Genomic DNA, 14,938 nt, shown 5'->3' on the forward strand with positions numbered 1-14,938 from the left:
AGGAAAGCCTCTAGGCACAATCTATCATACGTATTGACTCCAGCTGTGCATCTCCAAGCTGCAGGGCTGAAGGAGAGAGTTTACATAACTGAAGCTACACATGGTGGTAACTTGGTGTGCCTGCTCAGTTCAAAGCTATGCAAACATCAGGTCAGTGGAGGCGGGTGAGGGGGTCAGCTGGTGTGATCACAATTCCCAGTGCATTCATTTTGAATCCTGGTCCAGGTTCCTCCCACACAGCCCAAAGATGCATTCTGGTTTTCCAGTTTTTAAAAATACCTTCAAATAAAATCTTAATAGGTGCACTTTGAATGAAAAAAAATAAGGGAACTACTAAAATAACAACCAGATAGTTCAAAGCAAGAACACATAGCATTGAAAACCCCTTTAAAAAGCTATACATTTTAAACCAAAAGCCAGAATCCCACAGCAAATACGGAAAGTAGTCATCAACACACACACACTGATGCACGGCCAGCTACTAAACTACACTTAGGTACTTGAATTCTCCTGGGAATGAAATATTCCAGTAAAAATAAGAGAAGAGATGGAAACATAAGTTTCTTATTATCACACTTCATATGTCATAAAATATAGCAGCTAACTTATTTTGGGCAAAGGAACAGAAGTTGTGCTACAAACTGGCTGGCGCAAATATTTTCTATTGTTGAACCACCTTAAATGCAGCTTGTCATAATTTAACTTCAAGCACATTGTTCTCTCCCAAAGCATCCTAAACATACCTATAGTTTCAACCCACTGACAAATCATTACTCTGCTGGCAACATCCATGGGGCCACATGGAGGGGGAAAAAAGGCAATTCAACAAATCAAATATAATTGAAACCAGATGACTATTAGAATAAAATAAACTGTCTTTCCCTAGATCCCTTAGTATTAGAATTACATAAATTACAAATACAATGCAGTGTATTATCTCCCCTCCTCAAAAATAAATAAGTAAATAAAGGAGAGGGAGTTGGTATTTGAGCTTTCATGTTAGGTCATATTAATCCCAGGGAGGTGGAGTACAGGCTAATGTGTAATCTATAAATTTGTAGATTCCGTTAAAGAAAAGGAAGCTTTTAATCAACAAGAGAACAATTTACAGGAATAAATTCATACATACCTATACACTTAAATGCTTCTTTTTTATTGTTGTAAAGTATTTGCTGAAGCCAACAGAAAGAACAAGATGACACTATTTATTTTAATGAATGATCATTAGCCATAAACAGAATAAATGTTCAACTAATATCTACATCCTTTCTTTCTGAGTTATTTATATTCCATCTTGCCTCCAATCTAGTGCCATCTGTTTGGCAAATGAATTTGTAAAAATTCTTCCTGGGAGACCTCTGTTGTACAGTAGGACACATGGACTGGAAATAAAGAACATCCTAAAAAAGTTAGAATCATAGGGTTGGAAGGAACCTTGCAGGTCTTCAAGACCAACTCCCTGTCCAGTGTTAGAATCCTCATACTATCCCAGACAAATAGCTGTCCATTTTTTTCTTGGAAACTCCAGTAATGGAACACCTACAACTTCAGGAGTCATGCTGTTCCATTGCTTGATAGCTCTCTCTCAGGAAATTCCTCCTTAATTCAAGTGCAGATTCCTCACTGTAAAGCTTCTACCCATTGGTTCTTGTCCTACCTTTGGGTACTCTGGAGAATAAACCCACTTGGGTACTCTGGAGAATAAACCCACACCCTCTTCCCCATAACATCCCTTCATGTATTGGAACGCTGCTATCATATCTCCCCTTAGCCTTCTTTTCTGCTAAACATACCAAGTTCCTTTAACCACTCTTTGTAGGATTTAGCTTCCAAGACTCATATCAACTTTGTCGCTCTTCTCTGCTCTCTTTCCTGTTCTTCAGTGTCCTTTCTTACTGTGGTGTCCAGAACAGGGCACAGTATTCTAAGCGTGGTCTGACCAGTGAAGCATAGAGTGGGACTATCACTTCCCATGACCTTGACGCATTACATCTGTTGATGCAGCCCAAAACTGTGTTGTCTCTTTGGCAGCTGTAGCACACTGCTGGCTCATGTTTAATCTGTGATCTACCAAGAAATTCAGATCCTTCTCACAAGTACTACTGCTAAGCCAGATACTGCTTTTTTGTACCTGTACATCTGGGTTTCCCTGCCTAAGTGCAGAACCTTACATACCTCACTACTGAACATTTTGTTGGATGGGGCCCAATGTTCAAGTCTGTCAAGATCCTTCTGAACTTTGAGCCTGTCTTCTGGGTTTTAGGAACCCAGCCCCCTGTGCCCCCCCATGCTTTGTGTCATCTGCAAATTTTATCAGTGCCCCTTCTATTCTCTCATCTAAGTCATTTATGAAGATACTAAAGAGTACTGAGGTAATACTGAGCCACTGCATACCTCCCTCCTTGAGGACATAGACCCATTAAGGGCCACATGTTGGCTGCAGTTGTTCAACCAACTGTGAATCTATCTGGTAGTGGGACCATCCATCCAACATTGTTTCAGTTTATCAAGAAGGAAGTTGTTGTCTAGTTTATCAAAAGCCTTACTGAAGTCTAAGTGCACTGTATCCACACCATTCCCTTGGTCTGCTAATCTAGTCACATTGTCAAAAACAGCAATAACATTTATTGGGCCCCACCTTTGTTTTTTTAACAAATCCATGCTGGCTTCTGGTAATCTCTTTGTTCATTTCTAAAGTGCTTGCAAACCCACTGCTTATCTTTTCTAGGATTTTTTCAGGTATTGATTGATCTGTAGTTTCCTGGGTCTGGATTTTTCCCCTTTTTAAAAAACACTGGAACAATGTTGGCTCTTCTCCAGTCTTCTGGCACTTCTCCTATGCTCCAGGATTTCTCAAAGATTTCAGTCAGTGGCTCTGAGATGACATTCACTTTGAACACTCTGGGATGTAATTCATCTGGTCCAGAAGACTTGAATTCATTCAGAGCAACAGGCACTAATTCCTTACCTATTTTTATCTGAATTTCTCTTCTGTTCCCCAGAGTGCCACTTTGGACAAATCAGACTATTTTCTTCTATGAAAAGAGAGATGCAAAGTAGGAATAAAGTGAATCAACTTTCTCCCTGCTGCCCATTGCCATCTTGCCATCTTCTCTAACCAGCAGGCTGCCCATTTCCTTGTTGTTCCAGAGATTCCCAATAACCCTTTGTTGTTATTGTTGGCATTCATAGCAAGCCTTAACTCATGCTGAGCCTTTTCCTGATCCCATCTTCTCATATTCAGGTAATTCCCTGATGTTCTTGCTTTTGCTATATGCCTCTCTTCCCATTTTTTAAATTTGTCCTTTTTGCTTCTCAGTTTATCAGGGTGTTCTTCATGCAACCATGCCAATCTCATCAGTGTCTCCCCCCCATTTTTTTGTTTGTTTCCTCTTTGGTATTGATTGCACTTGGGCCTTAATGATCTCACTTTTCAGGATTTGCCAACTCTTCTGAACTATTTTTCCTTCAGGATTTCTATCCATGGAATCCTGCCTTTTTCCCCTTAGCCTGATGATAATCAGCTCTCTCTCTTATGTTTTGGGGGTGGTTCTAAGTAATGGTCTCCCTCTGTAATAGCCAGAGGGAATGGCCTAGAGCAGCGTTTCTTAAACTTTTTTCTCTCAGGACCCCTTTCCACTTTTAAAAATTATGGAGGATCCCAAAAGAGCTTTTGTTTGTATGGGTTATATTTATTAATATTTACTGTATTAAAAATTAAAACTGACACGTTCACTGCCGCTTCTCATGATTGCTTGATGGGATTTTAATATTGTATTATTTTTCAACATTGACTAGCAAATAATTTTGATTTTGTGGACTCCTGAGAAGGTATTGGGGGACCCCCAGGGGTCCTAGGACCACACTTTAAGAAACACTGGCCTAGAGGGACAGGACAAAAAGCTGCTACCAAGACAACGGTCAGATAAAAGAAACCTGAGTCTGGGGCAAAACTTTAACCTGAGGAAACATCTCAGGCAAGACCCTCCCTAGTGCTCACAAAGAAAAAGGGAGGGAGGGAGGAAGTGCATTCAGTTTTGCAAGATTCTGTTACTGTATCTTTATAATAAAAAGTAGTTTTGGCCTGCATGACTTTGGTTTCCTAGTCTGGTCTACCTTGAAGGGATGACATCCTCCCCCTCCAAATTTAGTTTAAAGCCCTCTAGATAACCTTAGCAAGATGTCTTCCAAATTGGAAATATGTACGAAAACACCGCCTATGCCCCAAGTTCTTTTGCCTTCCTGCCTATCTACTCATAGTCTTTCAATATTCTTCCCAGGCTCTTTCTGGCAGTGTCATTTGTTCTAACATGAAACAAAAGAAAGAGATAGTGGTAAGTAGATTCGATTTCTTGGGTCAACTCCTCTGTCACATCTTGGATCTTCACACCTAGGAGACAACATACCTGCCTGGATAGCATGTCTGATCTGCAGACTGCTGGCAATTCTTCTCAGTAGGGAGTCACCCATCACCACCACACACCTCCTCCTCTTTGGGGGAGCCATTGAATTCCTTTCCTTGTGACAGTCTAACTTTCTCTACTTCCTGTTACTGTGACGCTTAGTGAAATCCCTTCTCTACAAGTCTGAGAGTCTTATTTATTTATTTATTCGATCTATATGGTGCCCAACTCACTCACAGTGACTCCGGCAGCTTGCAAAAAATGTAGAGGAAGTTAGAATGTTCAATTTTTCCTATTCTTCATCATCAATTTGCCCAATTCCAGTCCTACCAGGAGTGCTAATTAAAAGCAACATGTATTCAACAGTTTAATAATAATCTTTTGAGCTAATTTTGATGAAGGAATCATGGTCTCCAGTGCTACAGATAAGTGACTGACTTTACATAGTCTATAACACAAGTACAGAGAAAGTGAAAGGACAGATGTCTGGAATCTCCCAGATAGAAAGACAGAAAAAAACATCATTTTTGCCAAATGTCTTAACCCTTTCCTGTCAGGTCCATCTTCTGTGACGGAGAATTAAGATTATCGTTATACAAATACAATCAGTTTGGGGTGGGGGAATAGGGGAGAGAAAAAGTTGAGCACATTTATACATCTCCGACATACCTCCAGTTCTGGTGCATGCTTCATAATTTTAAGAGCAATATAACAGCCAATTGAATGTCCAATAAGTATGAGCTTGACATCTTTTGGCACATTCTTTCGGAGGAAGTTCAACTTGTGTTCAACTTGCCCGTGAAGCCCAAAAACATCATCTGTTTCATTCGAAACCATCTCTATAAACAACCAAAAAATAATAATAATAAAATTTTTGCTTTGAAGTGAAAACCTTTGCTTTGAAGTGATTCATTGCATTCACTGTAGCTCTTTACAACTGCTTTCAAAAATAATCCAGAAATTACTCTGAGATGACTCCTAGACTTTCCTTTGTTAATTATTTAATGTTGTTCAATTATTTGTAATAAATAGGGTACCACAAATAAAACAGCAGCACTAATTAAAACTTATTTAAATGCACAGTACAGTACAATTAACCAAAGACAGACTACAATGCATACACATTTTAAAAGCTACTACTTCTGAATCCCACCTGTGACAGATATACACTTAGTTGAGAACCATCTGTTTTAAAGCAAGGGTGGCCAATTTTCTTGTGGCCAGAGTCTACATTCCTCATTTTTTTTTAAATGTTCAACTTCCAAGGGCTGCAGGGTACATGGCCAATGTTGCAATAGTGTCACCATCAGAGATGAGCCAAAACATATGTGAGATGGGCGGTTATATAAATTTATTAAAAATTAATAACAATTATATTTTACAGTGAATATCTCCAAGACCATGAGTATTTTTTTTATTTTATTTTATTTTATTTATTAAATAAAATACTCATGGTCTTGGAGATATTCACTGTAAAATATAATTTCAAATGTCTTCTCCCACTCTGTGTCCTTTTTCCCATGACATAAAGTTTATTAGAAGAAAAAAATGCTTTTAAAAATCTAATCCTGGTATTCTCTTCTTTTACATATGACAAACCTTCACTCCACTTTGACAGACTACATCTGGTGTGATATAAATAGCAGAATATCAAGCTAAGATCCAGGTTCAAATTCAGTCGACAATGAGAGGGAGAGAGAAAAACAAAAGAAAGTCATCATGTTTAGCATTCTGCTTCATAGATTGCTCAGATGAAACAGTAAAGGCAAGATGACCGTCACTATTTAGAGTTTCTCAGAGGCTATGTTGCACAGGGTTGTCTATGGTAACGTGTTTGGCACCATGCTGAGAACATGAAGAACTGGTTATTGAGTGTGCTCTCATACAGCCCCCATATAATTAGTTGTTTTAAAAAAATGCCACAAAAAAGTAATTGTTGGGTATAAAATGATAATTGCTTCAAGAAAACAGGATCTTCTACTGTTTATTGTTTAATGTTCAATGTTTAGCCTTTTGTTCAAATCTTAAACAAATTAAACCAGGGATGGCCACAGAAAAAACTCTGAGAAAGCCAATTAATACTGTTGGTAAAGCTGTTCTCAGAAACATCCTGGCATGATTTACGCTTTCTTAAATTAAAAATGGAAGAGCTGGAAAGGGGAATGAGAAAGACAGAAATACATGGTACATCCCCTCTTCCCTACCCCCTCAAAAAAAAAAAAAAAAGGAGAGCAACCTTTTAACCAATCACATTTTTTATTTTTTTCACTCTTATTATACAGGTAATGGAAAATAAAAAGTTAAGTTCTCTAGCAAAGGCCTAAGGCCAAAGCACTGTTTTCAGATGAAGGTCTATTTTTAGGCCAAGTTGCTCTGTTGTTTTTTTTAATCTAGTCCATAGCCAAGCATTGTGTTGTGAGCTGACTATCTAATTCAACCTATTAAAAGTATTGTGCTGAATTATATGAAACTCTCAAGTAACACAAACTTAAGATATCTTTGAGTATGATCATTTCTCATGTGCCTTTCCTTTGCCTTGTTCATTCAACAATTTTATTTATCTTTCAGATAAGGTATGGAAAAGTATATAGAACATCCATCAGTAAAACATTCTGCAGCAAGTAGGTTGCTACAGCTTGATCACATTCATCAAAGGCGAGTCCCACCAACTGTTCCATTTTTATGAAAAAGGTGACAGATATGGTGATAAAGTACAGACGGAGTCCTAATTACAGATGGAGTCCTTGCTGGAACTGAAGATGCTAGGGCCACAATTGAACTTTTTAAACTATTTTCGACGAACACAGAATCATCCTGAAAGAATGTTTTAATATTAGGGGTTTATGTATTAACACCAAAGCTCAAAGTATGTCCAGTACATAACAAGCAGCTAGTCCAGATCTTTCAATACAGATATCATGGAATCAGAGTACTGTGCAATGGTTAGCAGCTACTAGGGTTATGCGAAGCTTTGTAGGACTAATCTAATCTGAAGGAGTTTCAGTTGAATAACTCCTTCAAATCAAAACTGTTAAATTATTTGAGGCATCAAACTGAATTGAGATTCTGAGAGATTCAAAGGCAATTCTGAGATTCAGTGGACTTTATGGCTTTGTAATGCCTCAAACTTTGTTGTAGCATTCCTTCCAGAGATGGGCAAAGTTGAAGGGAGGGGCTGACTGGTATGACAGGCTCTCTGGTACCAACATAACTTGCTGATCAGTGAGCTTTATCACCTCTACTGCATCACTTTCAGAGCATTTCAGGGAGTGCTGCTCTGTTGTTCATAACATCTCTTCTGCTATAATTTGTTTAGGTAGGTTTGCATGGAGGAAATGAGAGAGCAATTCAGATTTATTCTGTGCTTTTTAAGACAGCTCTGTCTTATATGACCATGTACATTTTGCATAATCCATACTCTTTTACCCGTATTCCTCCTTAATTCTCAAACCACTTTTCTTTCGTTTGTTTTAAACCCATAAAGCTTTTATTAGATATAATCTGCTGAAGCATTACACAACACGCACACATACTCACATCTTCGAATTATTTTTCTGACCTATAGTATAGCCTCTATTCTGAATACAGTTGTATTCTTCTTTCCTCATCTCGGCAACAGTGACTGAAGGGTCTGAACTAGGAACAGGCAGACCCAGGTTCTCTCTTAGGCACAGAAACCAGTTGGGTAACTTTGGGTCAGTCACTCCCCCTCAGCCCTAGACTGGGAAGTTGAAAAACATCCTGGAAGAAGATAATGGCAAACCACTTCCAGAATGTTGCCAAGAAAATTGCATGGACCTGCCCATGAAGTTGCCTAGAGTCAAGGCTGACCCAAAAGCATTTTGGATGCACAGCTACTTCACAGGCTATTGTCCATGCATGCCTGTAGCAGTTCTTGTAGAAAACTGATTGAGCAATGAGAGGCCACACTTCAGGAAGTAAGGTAAAGGTAAAGGTTTCCCTTGACGTAAAGTCCAGTCGTGTCCGACTCTAGGGGGCGGTGCTCATCTCCGTTTCTAAGCCTTGGAGCCGGCGTTGTCATAGACACTTCCGGGTCATGTGGCCAGCATGACGACTCGGAATGCCGTTACCTTCCCGCCAAAGCGGTACCTATTGATCTACTCACATTTGCATGTTTTCGAACTGCTAGGTGAGCAGGAGCTGGGACTAGCAACGGGAGCTCACCCCGCCGCGCGGTTTCGAACCGCCGACCTTCCGATCGACAGCTCAGCGGTTTAACCCGCAGCGCCACCGCGTCCCTATTTAGGAAGTAAGAGAGGATGAAAATGTATCATATCAAAGAAAGGAGGTGTTACAACAGGGATCCACAGAGGAAGCAATGCTCCATCTACCAAAGGAGCGAGCTCAGTGGAGAAGAGCAAGTAGCAAAAGCAAGAGACATGGTTTAGAAGAAGAGGTGGGAAAAAAGACTGCAGGACAAAAGACAATACAGTGGATCTCTGAAGGGCAGATATGCCGCTGCAACTTACAAGAACAAAAGAGAGGACTGCTGGTAATGGATGATTCACTCCTGTTACAAAATCAAAACAAGTGTGTGCCAACCAGACCCATCAGCTCATTTTATGTGGTATCTACTAAGAGCAATCAGACCTAACTAATGATATGGGGATAAATTATGCTTCATGGAACAGCTGCAATTGTACCACAAATGGATTTTGAAGCTCTACGATGGAAGCTCAAGAACTTGAAGCCTCAAATACTCTTATCCATCCGCCCAACCCATGAGAGAGGACTGGAAAGAGGAATACTATGTAAGAACGACTAGCTAGGCAATTATGTCAACAGGAACTATTTGGTTTCTGGGACTATGGTTTGACGGGCTGCTGACACAGGGTGGACAGCACTTCATGAAAACTGTTTGGTTTTTGCCAAAGCATGGCAAGCTTGATCAGGTGGACTTTAAAGTGAATCCTGGGGGGCTGAAGACAAACGATCATGCAGGCATAACTTCAGATAAAGACTTATATGCTGTAGAACGACCCTGTAGTGTTGCTCAGCAGGGATGCTGAGAATTCCAGTTCAGCAACAGCTGAAGGTTCCCCATTCCTGATATACCAATTTAATCAGCTTCCTATTACGGAAAGGGGAAAGCTTCTGAGAGTCACAATGATAAACACGGTGAAACTGACTTACCTAAAGCAGTCTGATAAATTCATAGCTCTGCATGGATTTTAACTTTCTTGGCCGGTAATTACCACCTGTCTACCTCTATGCTACATAATCAGTTCTATTATATTTAATGCTGGTTTATGCAAATAGTAAATCATCACCTGAATTAAAACATAAGCAAACATTACAACATTTGCATCATTAACCTTACAACTGCTCTTTCTTGGGAAAAGCACACTTAGGAAAAGATTATATTCACCACAGGAAGGAAAGAAGTGGGAGGGATATGTATTAGGACTGAGCAGCCCTCCAGATTCAGTCTCCAAAGGCTGCTTCAGAACTTGCAGAAGCATGAATGTAGCATCTGTCTGCAACGCTTTAAAGCAGGTGTCCATGTTCCCAGAAAAGATATAGCTGCTTTAAGGTACTGCCCCAAATGCTACATTGATATTCCTATGTGCTCAATCTGCACTGTTTGTAGATTGAAGCGGAGGTTTTGCATAGCTCTAGTACAGTATTTAACACTTCTAATCTATTTATTTATTTATTTATTTGATTTCTATAGCCGCCCATTTCATCAAGTGACTCTGGGCAGCATACTGTACAAGCTCAATTTCATTCAAAAGCCCCTCAGTTCTCACGGGTGGCCATCTTCTAGGGTTTCGAACAGGACTGGAAACAAAGCATTTCAACAGGAAAATATTAAGTGCCTATCCATTGTCTTCCACTGCAAATTGCCACTTCTCAGGGATGAATGGTAGAGGAGAAGCAGCAATCAGCTTAATCCAGCCTTTCTCAACCTTTCAACCCTGGAGGAACCCTTGAAATATTTTGCAGGCCTTGGGCAACCCCTGCACATTTGTACCCAAATATAGGCCAGAAGTTACCAAATTATGATATTCGTTTCACGGGTAGGCCTGTGGGAGATTGACTGTAAATAAGGATGTATGAATGAATGGAGGGAGTCCTACTTAGAGCCAGAGACTCCCAAGGTCCAGGAGTGGGGGCTAATGGATCAGGAGTCACTGGGGGCTACATGGCGGGGCTCATTATTAAGGTGGTGATGGGTAGGGGATGTTATGGCGGGAGCCGGAGGGCGGGCCATCTTCGGGGAAGATGCCCCCGGTGTTTGCTACCAGTGGCATGTTCTGGCTGTCTGCACTCAGACCCAGGCCCTGGTCAGCAGATCCATAGGGGCCCTGGTTTCCAGTTGCTGCTTTTTAATGCCAGGTCAGTTAATAACAAGGCCCCCCTCATATGTGACTTGATCACTGAGGAGGGGGCAGACCTGGCATGTATTACCGAGATCTGGCTGGGCCCTGAAGGAGGGGTGCCCCTTTCGGAAATGTGCCCAGCTGGGTTTACAGTATGGCACCAGCCGAGATCCCTGGGCACGGGAGGAGAGGTGGCTGTTGTCATCCGAGAGTCTCTTGTGGCCTTCAGGGGCCCTGCTCCACAAGTGGCTGGCTGTGAGACCCTGTTCTTCAAGTTGGGTTCCCGAGAACAGTTGGGAGTGTTGCTGCTGTACCAACCTCCCTGCTGCGTGGCAACCTCCCTGCCTGAGCTGCCAGAGGCCGTCTCGGGGCTGGCGGTGGAGTTCCCCAGGCTCATGGTTCTGTGGGACTTCAACCTGCCATCCCTGGGGCGTGCCTCAGAGGCAGCTTGGGAGTTCATGGCTACCATGGCAGCCATGGGCCTGTCCCAGATAATTCAGGACCTGACTCGAGACAGAGGTCACATCCCAGATTTGGTTTTCTTGTCAGAGCAGTGGCAGTGTGATCTGAGGGGAGAGTTAGATCTGTCCCCATTGTCATGGTCAGACCATGGCCTGGTGGCCCTGAGATTCTCTTATGCCACCCCCGTCCGCAGGGAGGCAGGACCCATTCGATTGGTCCGCCCCCGGTGACTGATGGACCCGGTAGGGTTTCAGAGGGAGCTGGGGGTTATACCCGGTGATCTGCTGCACAGTCCAGTGGAGGCCCTATCTGCAGCCTGGAATAGGGAGGTGGCTGGGGCCTTGGACAGGATTGTGCCTGTGCGGCCTCTCTTGTCTCATCGAACCCGGCACTCCCCGTGGTTTACGGAGGAGTTGAGGGTTCTGAAGAGGGTTAAGAGACGCCTAGAGTGCCGCTGGAGGAAGACAAAGACTGAATTTGACCGAACACAGGCAAAAGCCGCCATTAAGGCCTACCTTGTGGCGATAAAAACAGCGAAACATCAATATTTCTCTGCTCTTATTGCGTCTTCAGAATGCCGCCTGATGGCCCTGTTTAAGATCACTCGATCCCTTTTGGGGACGGTGGGTTCAGTGACCCACCTACAGGGCCATGCAGAGGAATTTGCTGAGCATCTGCAGGACAAAATCGCTCGGATCCGCTCCAAGTTGGACTCCAGGCGTGAGGCATGGTCTGGAGAGATACCAGGGGAACAGGCTTATCCAGTTATCTGGGAGCAGTTTGATCCTGTTGGACCTGAGGAAGTGGACAGGATCCTACGGACAGTAAATGCCACCACATGCCATCTAGACCTGTGCCCCTCCTGGCTAGTAAAAGCAGGCCGGGAGGTGACATGTGGTTGGGTCCATGCGATGGTTAATACATCCTTGGGAGAGGGGGTGTTTCCAGCGGCCATTAAAGAGGCGTTGGTACACCCCCTCCTCAAGAAGCCATTGTTGGACCCTATTGTTCTGGACAATTTTTGTCCAGTCTCCCACCTCCCCTTTCTGGGGAAGGTGGTTGAGAAAGTGGTGGCTTTGCAGGTCCAGAGGGCCCTGGAGGAAATGGATTATCTAGACCCCTTTCAGTCAGGTTTCAGGCCCGGTTATGGGATGGAAATGGCATTGGTCGCACTTATGGATGATCTCTGGCGGGAGCGGGATGGAGGCAGTGCATCCATCCTCGCACTCCTTGATCTCTCAGCGGCCTTTGATACCATCGACCATGGTATCCTTTTGGGGCAGCTCAGGGAGTTGGGGGTGGGTGGCGTAATCTTACGCTGGTTCACCTCCTTCCTCCAGGGCCGATCCCAGTCAGTGTTGATAGAGGAGGAGAGATTGGCCTCGCGGCCCCTTCTTTGTGGGGTGCCACAGGGATCAGTACTCTCCCCTCTCCTTTTTAACATCTACATGAAACTGCTGGGCGAGATCATCCGTCACCATGGGATGAGGTATCATCAGTATGCTGATGATACTCAATTGCATATCTCCATCCCGGGTGAAGTAAGTGATGCCGTGACTACCCTCTCCGAGTGTCTGGGGGCTGTGTGGGCCTGGATGGGGAACAACAGGCTTCAACTGAACCCTGGTAAGACCAAGTGGCTGTGGGTTAATGGTTCTTCTGTATCCAGGACATTAACAACTCTGGTTCTGGATGGGGTTGCACTGCCCCAGACAGACCCAGTGCGTAACTTGGGGGTCCTCCTGGACTCATGGCTCCTGCTTGAAGAGCAGGTGGCAGCCATGGCCAGGAGAGCCTTTGTGCAGCCACGTGCTGTGCACCAGTTATGCCCCTTCCTGGACCAGGAGGCCCTTCGAACAGTCACTCATGCCCTTGTTATCTCTCATATAGACTATTGCAATGCGCTCTACATGCGGCTACCCTTGAGAAGTATCCGGAAGCTTCAGCTGGTCCAGAATGCAGCTGTGCGAGCTGTTTTTGGTGCCCCCAGAAGGGCACATGTAACACCACTGCTGCGTGAGCTGCATTGGGTATCAGTTTGCTTCCGGGTCCAATTCAAGGTGTTGGTTATCACTTTTAAAGCCCTACATGGCATGGGGCCAGGTTACCTGAGGGACCGCCTCTTCCCCATTACATCAGCCCGTCCCACCCGATCGTGCAGAGAGGGCATGCTACGGACCCCGTCTGTAAAAGAATTTCATCTGGCATGGTCCAGGAAGCAGGCCTTCTCTGCAGTAGCTCCCACCCTGTGGAACATGCTGCCCCCAGAGGTGAGATTGGCCCCATCGCTCCTGGCCTTTCGGTGGAGTCTGAAGACCTGGTTCTGCCGCCTTGCTTGGGGTGGAGAGGGGAATAGTTCTACATGGGGATGGCTGCTATAGACCACTCCTCCCACACTTGGACTGTTTTAGATTCTTCAGCACTTGGATTCTTTATTTTTTACTTCAATTTATATTATTTTTTTACTGTATTTTACTTTTCGTATTTATTATGATGGTTTTAATTGGTTGTTGTAAACCGCCCAGAGTCCTCCGACAGGAGGAGATGGGCGGGGATAAATTAGATAAACAAACAAACAAACAAATAAATAAAAATATATGCATTCACAGTGTTCTTAAACTAAAGAATGAAACTTACCTCTTTCATGTGAAGTTGCCCGAATTTGAAGTAATTTTTTAAATAAATTGTGATCTCCCAGGGAACCCCTAGGGCTCTATGGAACCCTGGTTGAGAAACCTTGGCATAATGCCATATGTGTAATCATAGTGTGATATTTTGACAGAGGCAATTTATGCTTTGCTATACCAAGATTTGGGGCATAAGTCAGCACTGGCTTAGCTCACACATTACGGTAAGTTGCATACCATGGGTAGGCAACCAATGGCTCACAGATTAAACCTTTCTTTTTACAGTACTGGATTCTCCTCTCCAAAGCCAGTGCATTCCCTGAGTAGATTCCATGCTACTGTTTAAATTCACAGTTCCAGTTAACTGTAATGGTGGGGCAGAGAAAAGATAGGCTGCCCAGTTATGAAAACAGTGATGTGAGGTGAAAGAACGATGTACTCAAGTTCCTACCTTACAAACAGTCCTCCTCAGTAAGTGGGTAAAAGTAATTATTATATAACAAAGTACCAAGCCCAGCAATTTGGGGGTGGTCTGGGTGCGGCTGCCATACCAATGTCAATTATCATTTATTTAATACATAACCAAAAGTAAACCTCTGCTCTACAAAAAACAATTTTGTTGTCTTATTGCAAAACTATCTTGCCAGAGGACTTATTTGATTCAGCTGGATTGAAGGAAAAAAAAAAGGCTTTGCTCCTGAAAAGTTCAGTAAGAATTTGTTTTATTATCCTATGAAATCTCTTTAGAAATTATCTTTCCTCCCTTCTCTCACTTTCTCAATTGCCAGGCCCTAAAAAGTCATTTGGTTAAAATAAAACAAACAACTCTCAATTTATTTATTTTTTTACAGAAGCAAAAACTTGTCTCAGAAGAGGGAGAGACACCTGGGATCACAGGACAAATATCTCATGGACAATGGAAGAGGGGAAATAGTTGGAATTTTTTTTTTTTGCTTGCCTATTTATAATAAAGACTTTGACTGTGGAGACTACAACAAATTATGGACAGTCTTTAAAAAGATGGATGCACTGGACCACCTCATCTACAATTGATTTATTCAAAATCAGGAAAAGATTATGTCAAGGTTGCATACTGTCGCCC

At 42.8% G+C, this 14,938-nt stretch overlaps 1 protein-coding gene across 1 annotated transcript in view; it reads right to left on the bottom strand.

Moving 5' to 3' along the window:
- The window catches only part of LDAH (lipid droplet associated hydrolase), a 554,138-nt gene that overhangs the window by 507,489 nt on the left and 31,711 nt on the right, over positions 1-14,938 (bottom strand). Inside the window, exon 4 of the mRNA XM_063315097.1 lies at positions 5,073-5,242. Within this exon, the coding sequence (XP_063171167.1) occupies positions 5,073-5,242 (170 nt within the window). The remainder of the gene's footprint in view (positions 1-5,072; positions 5,243-14,938) is intronic.

This window comes from Candoia aspera, chromosome 1, assembly GCF_035149785.1.
Source record: "Candoia aspera isolate rCanAsp1 chromosome 1, rCanAsp1.hap2, whole genome shotgun sequence".
Taxonomy (NCBI): domain Eukaryota; kingdom Metazoa; phylum Chordata; class Lepidosauria; order Squamata; family Boidae; genus Candoia; species Candoia aspera.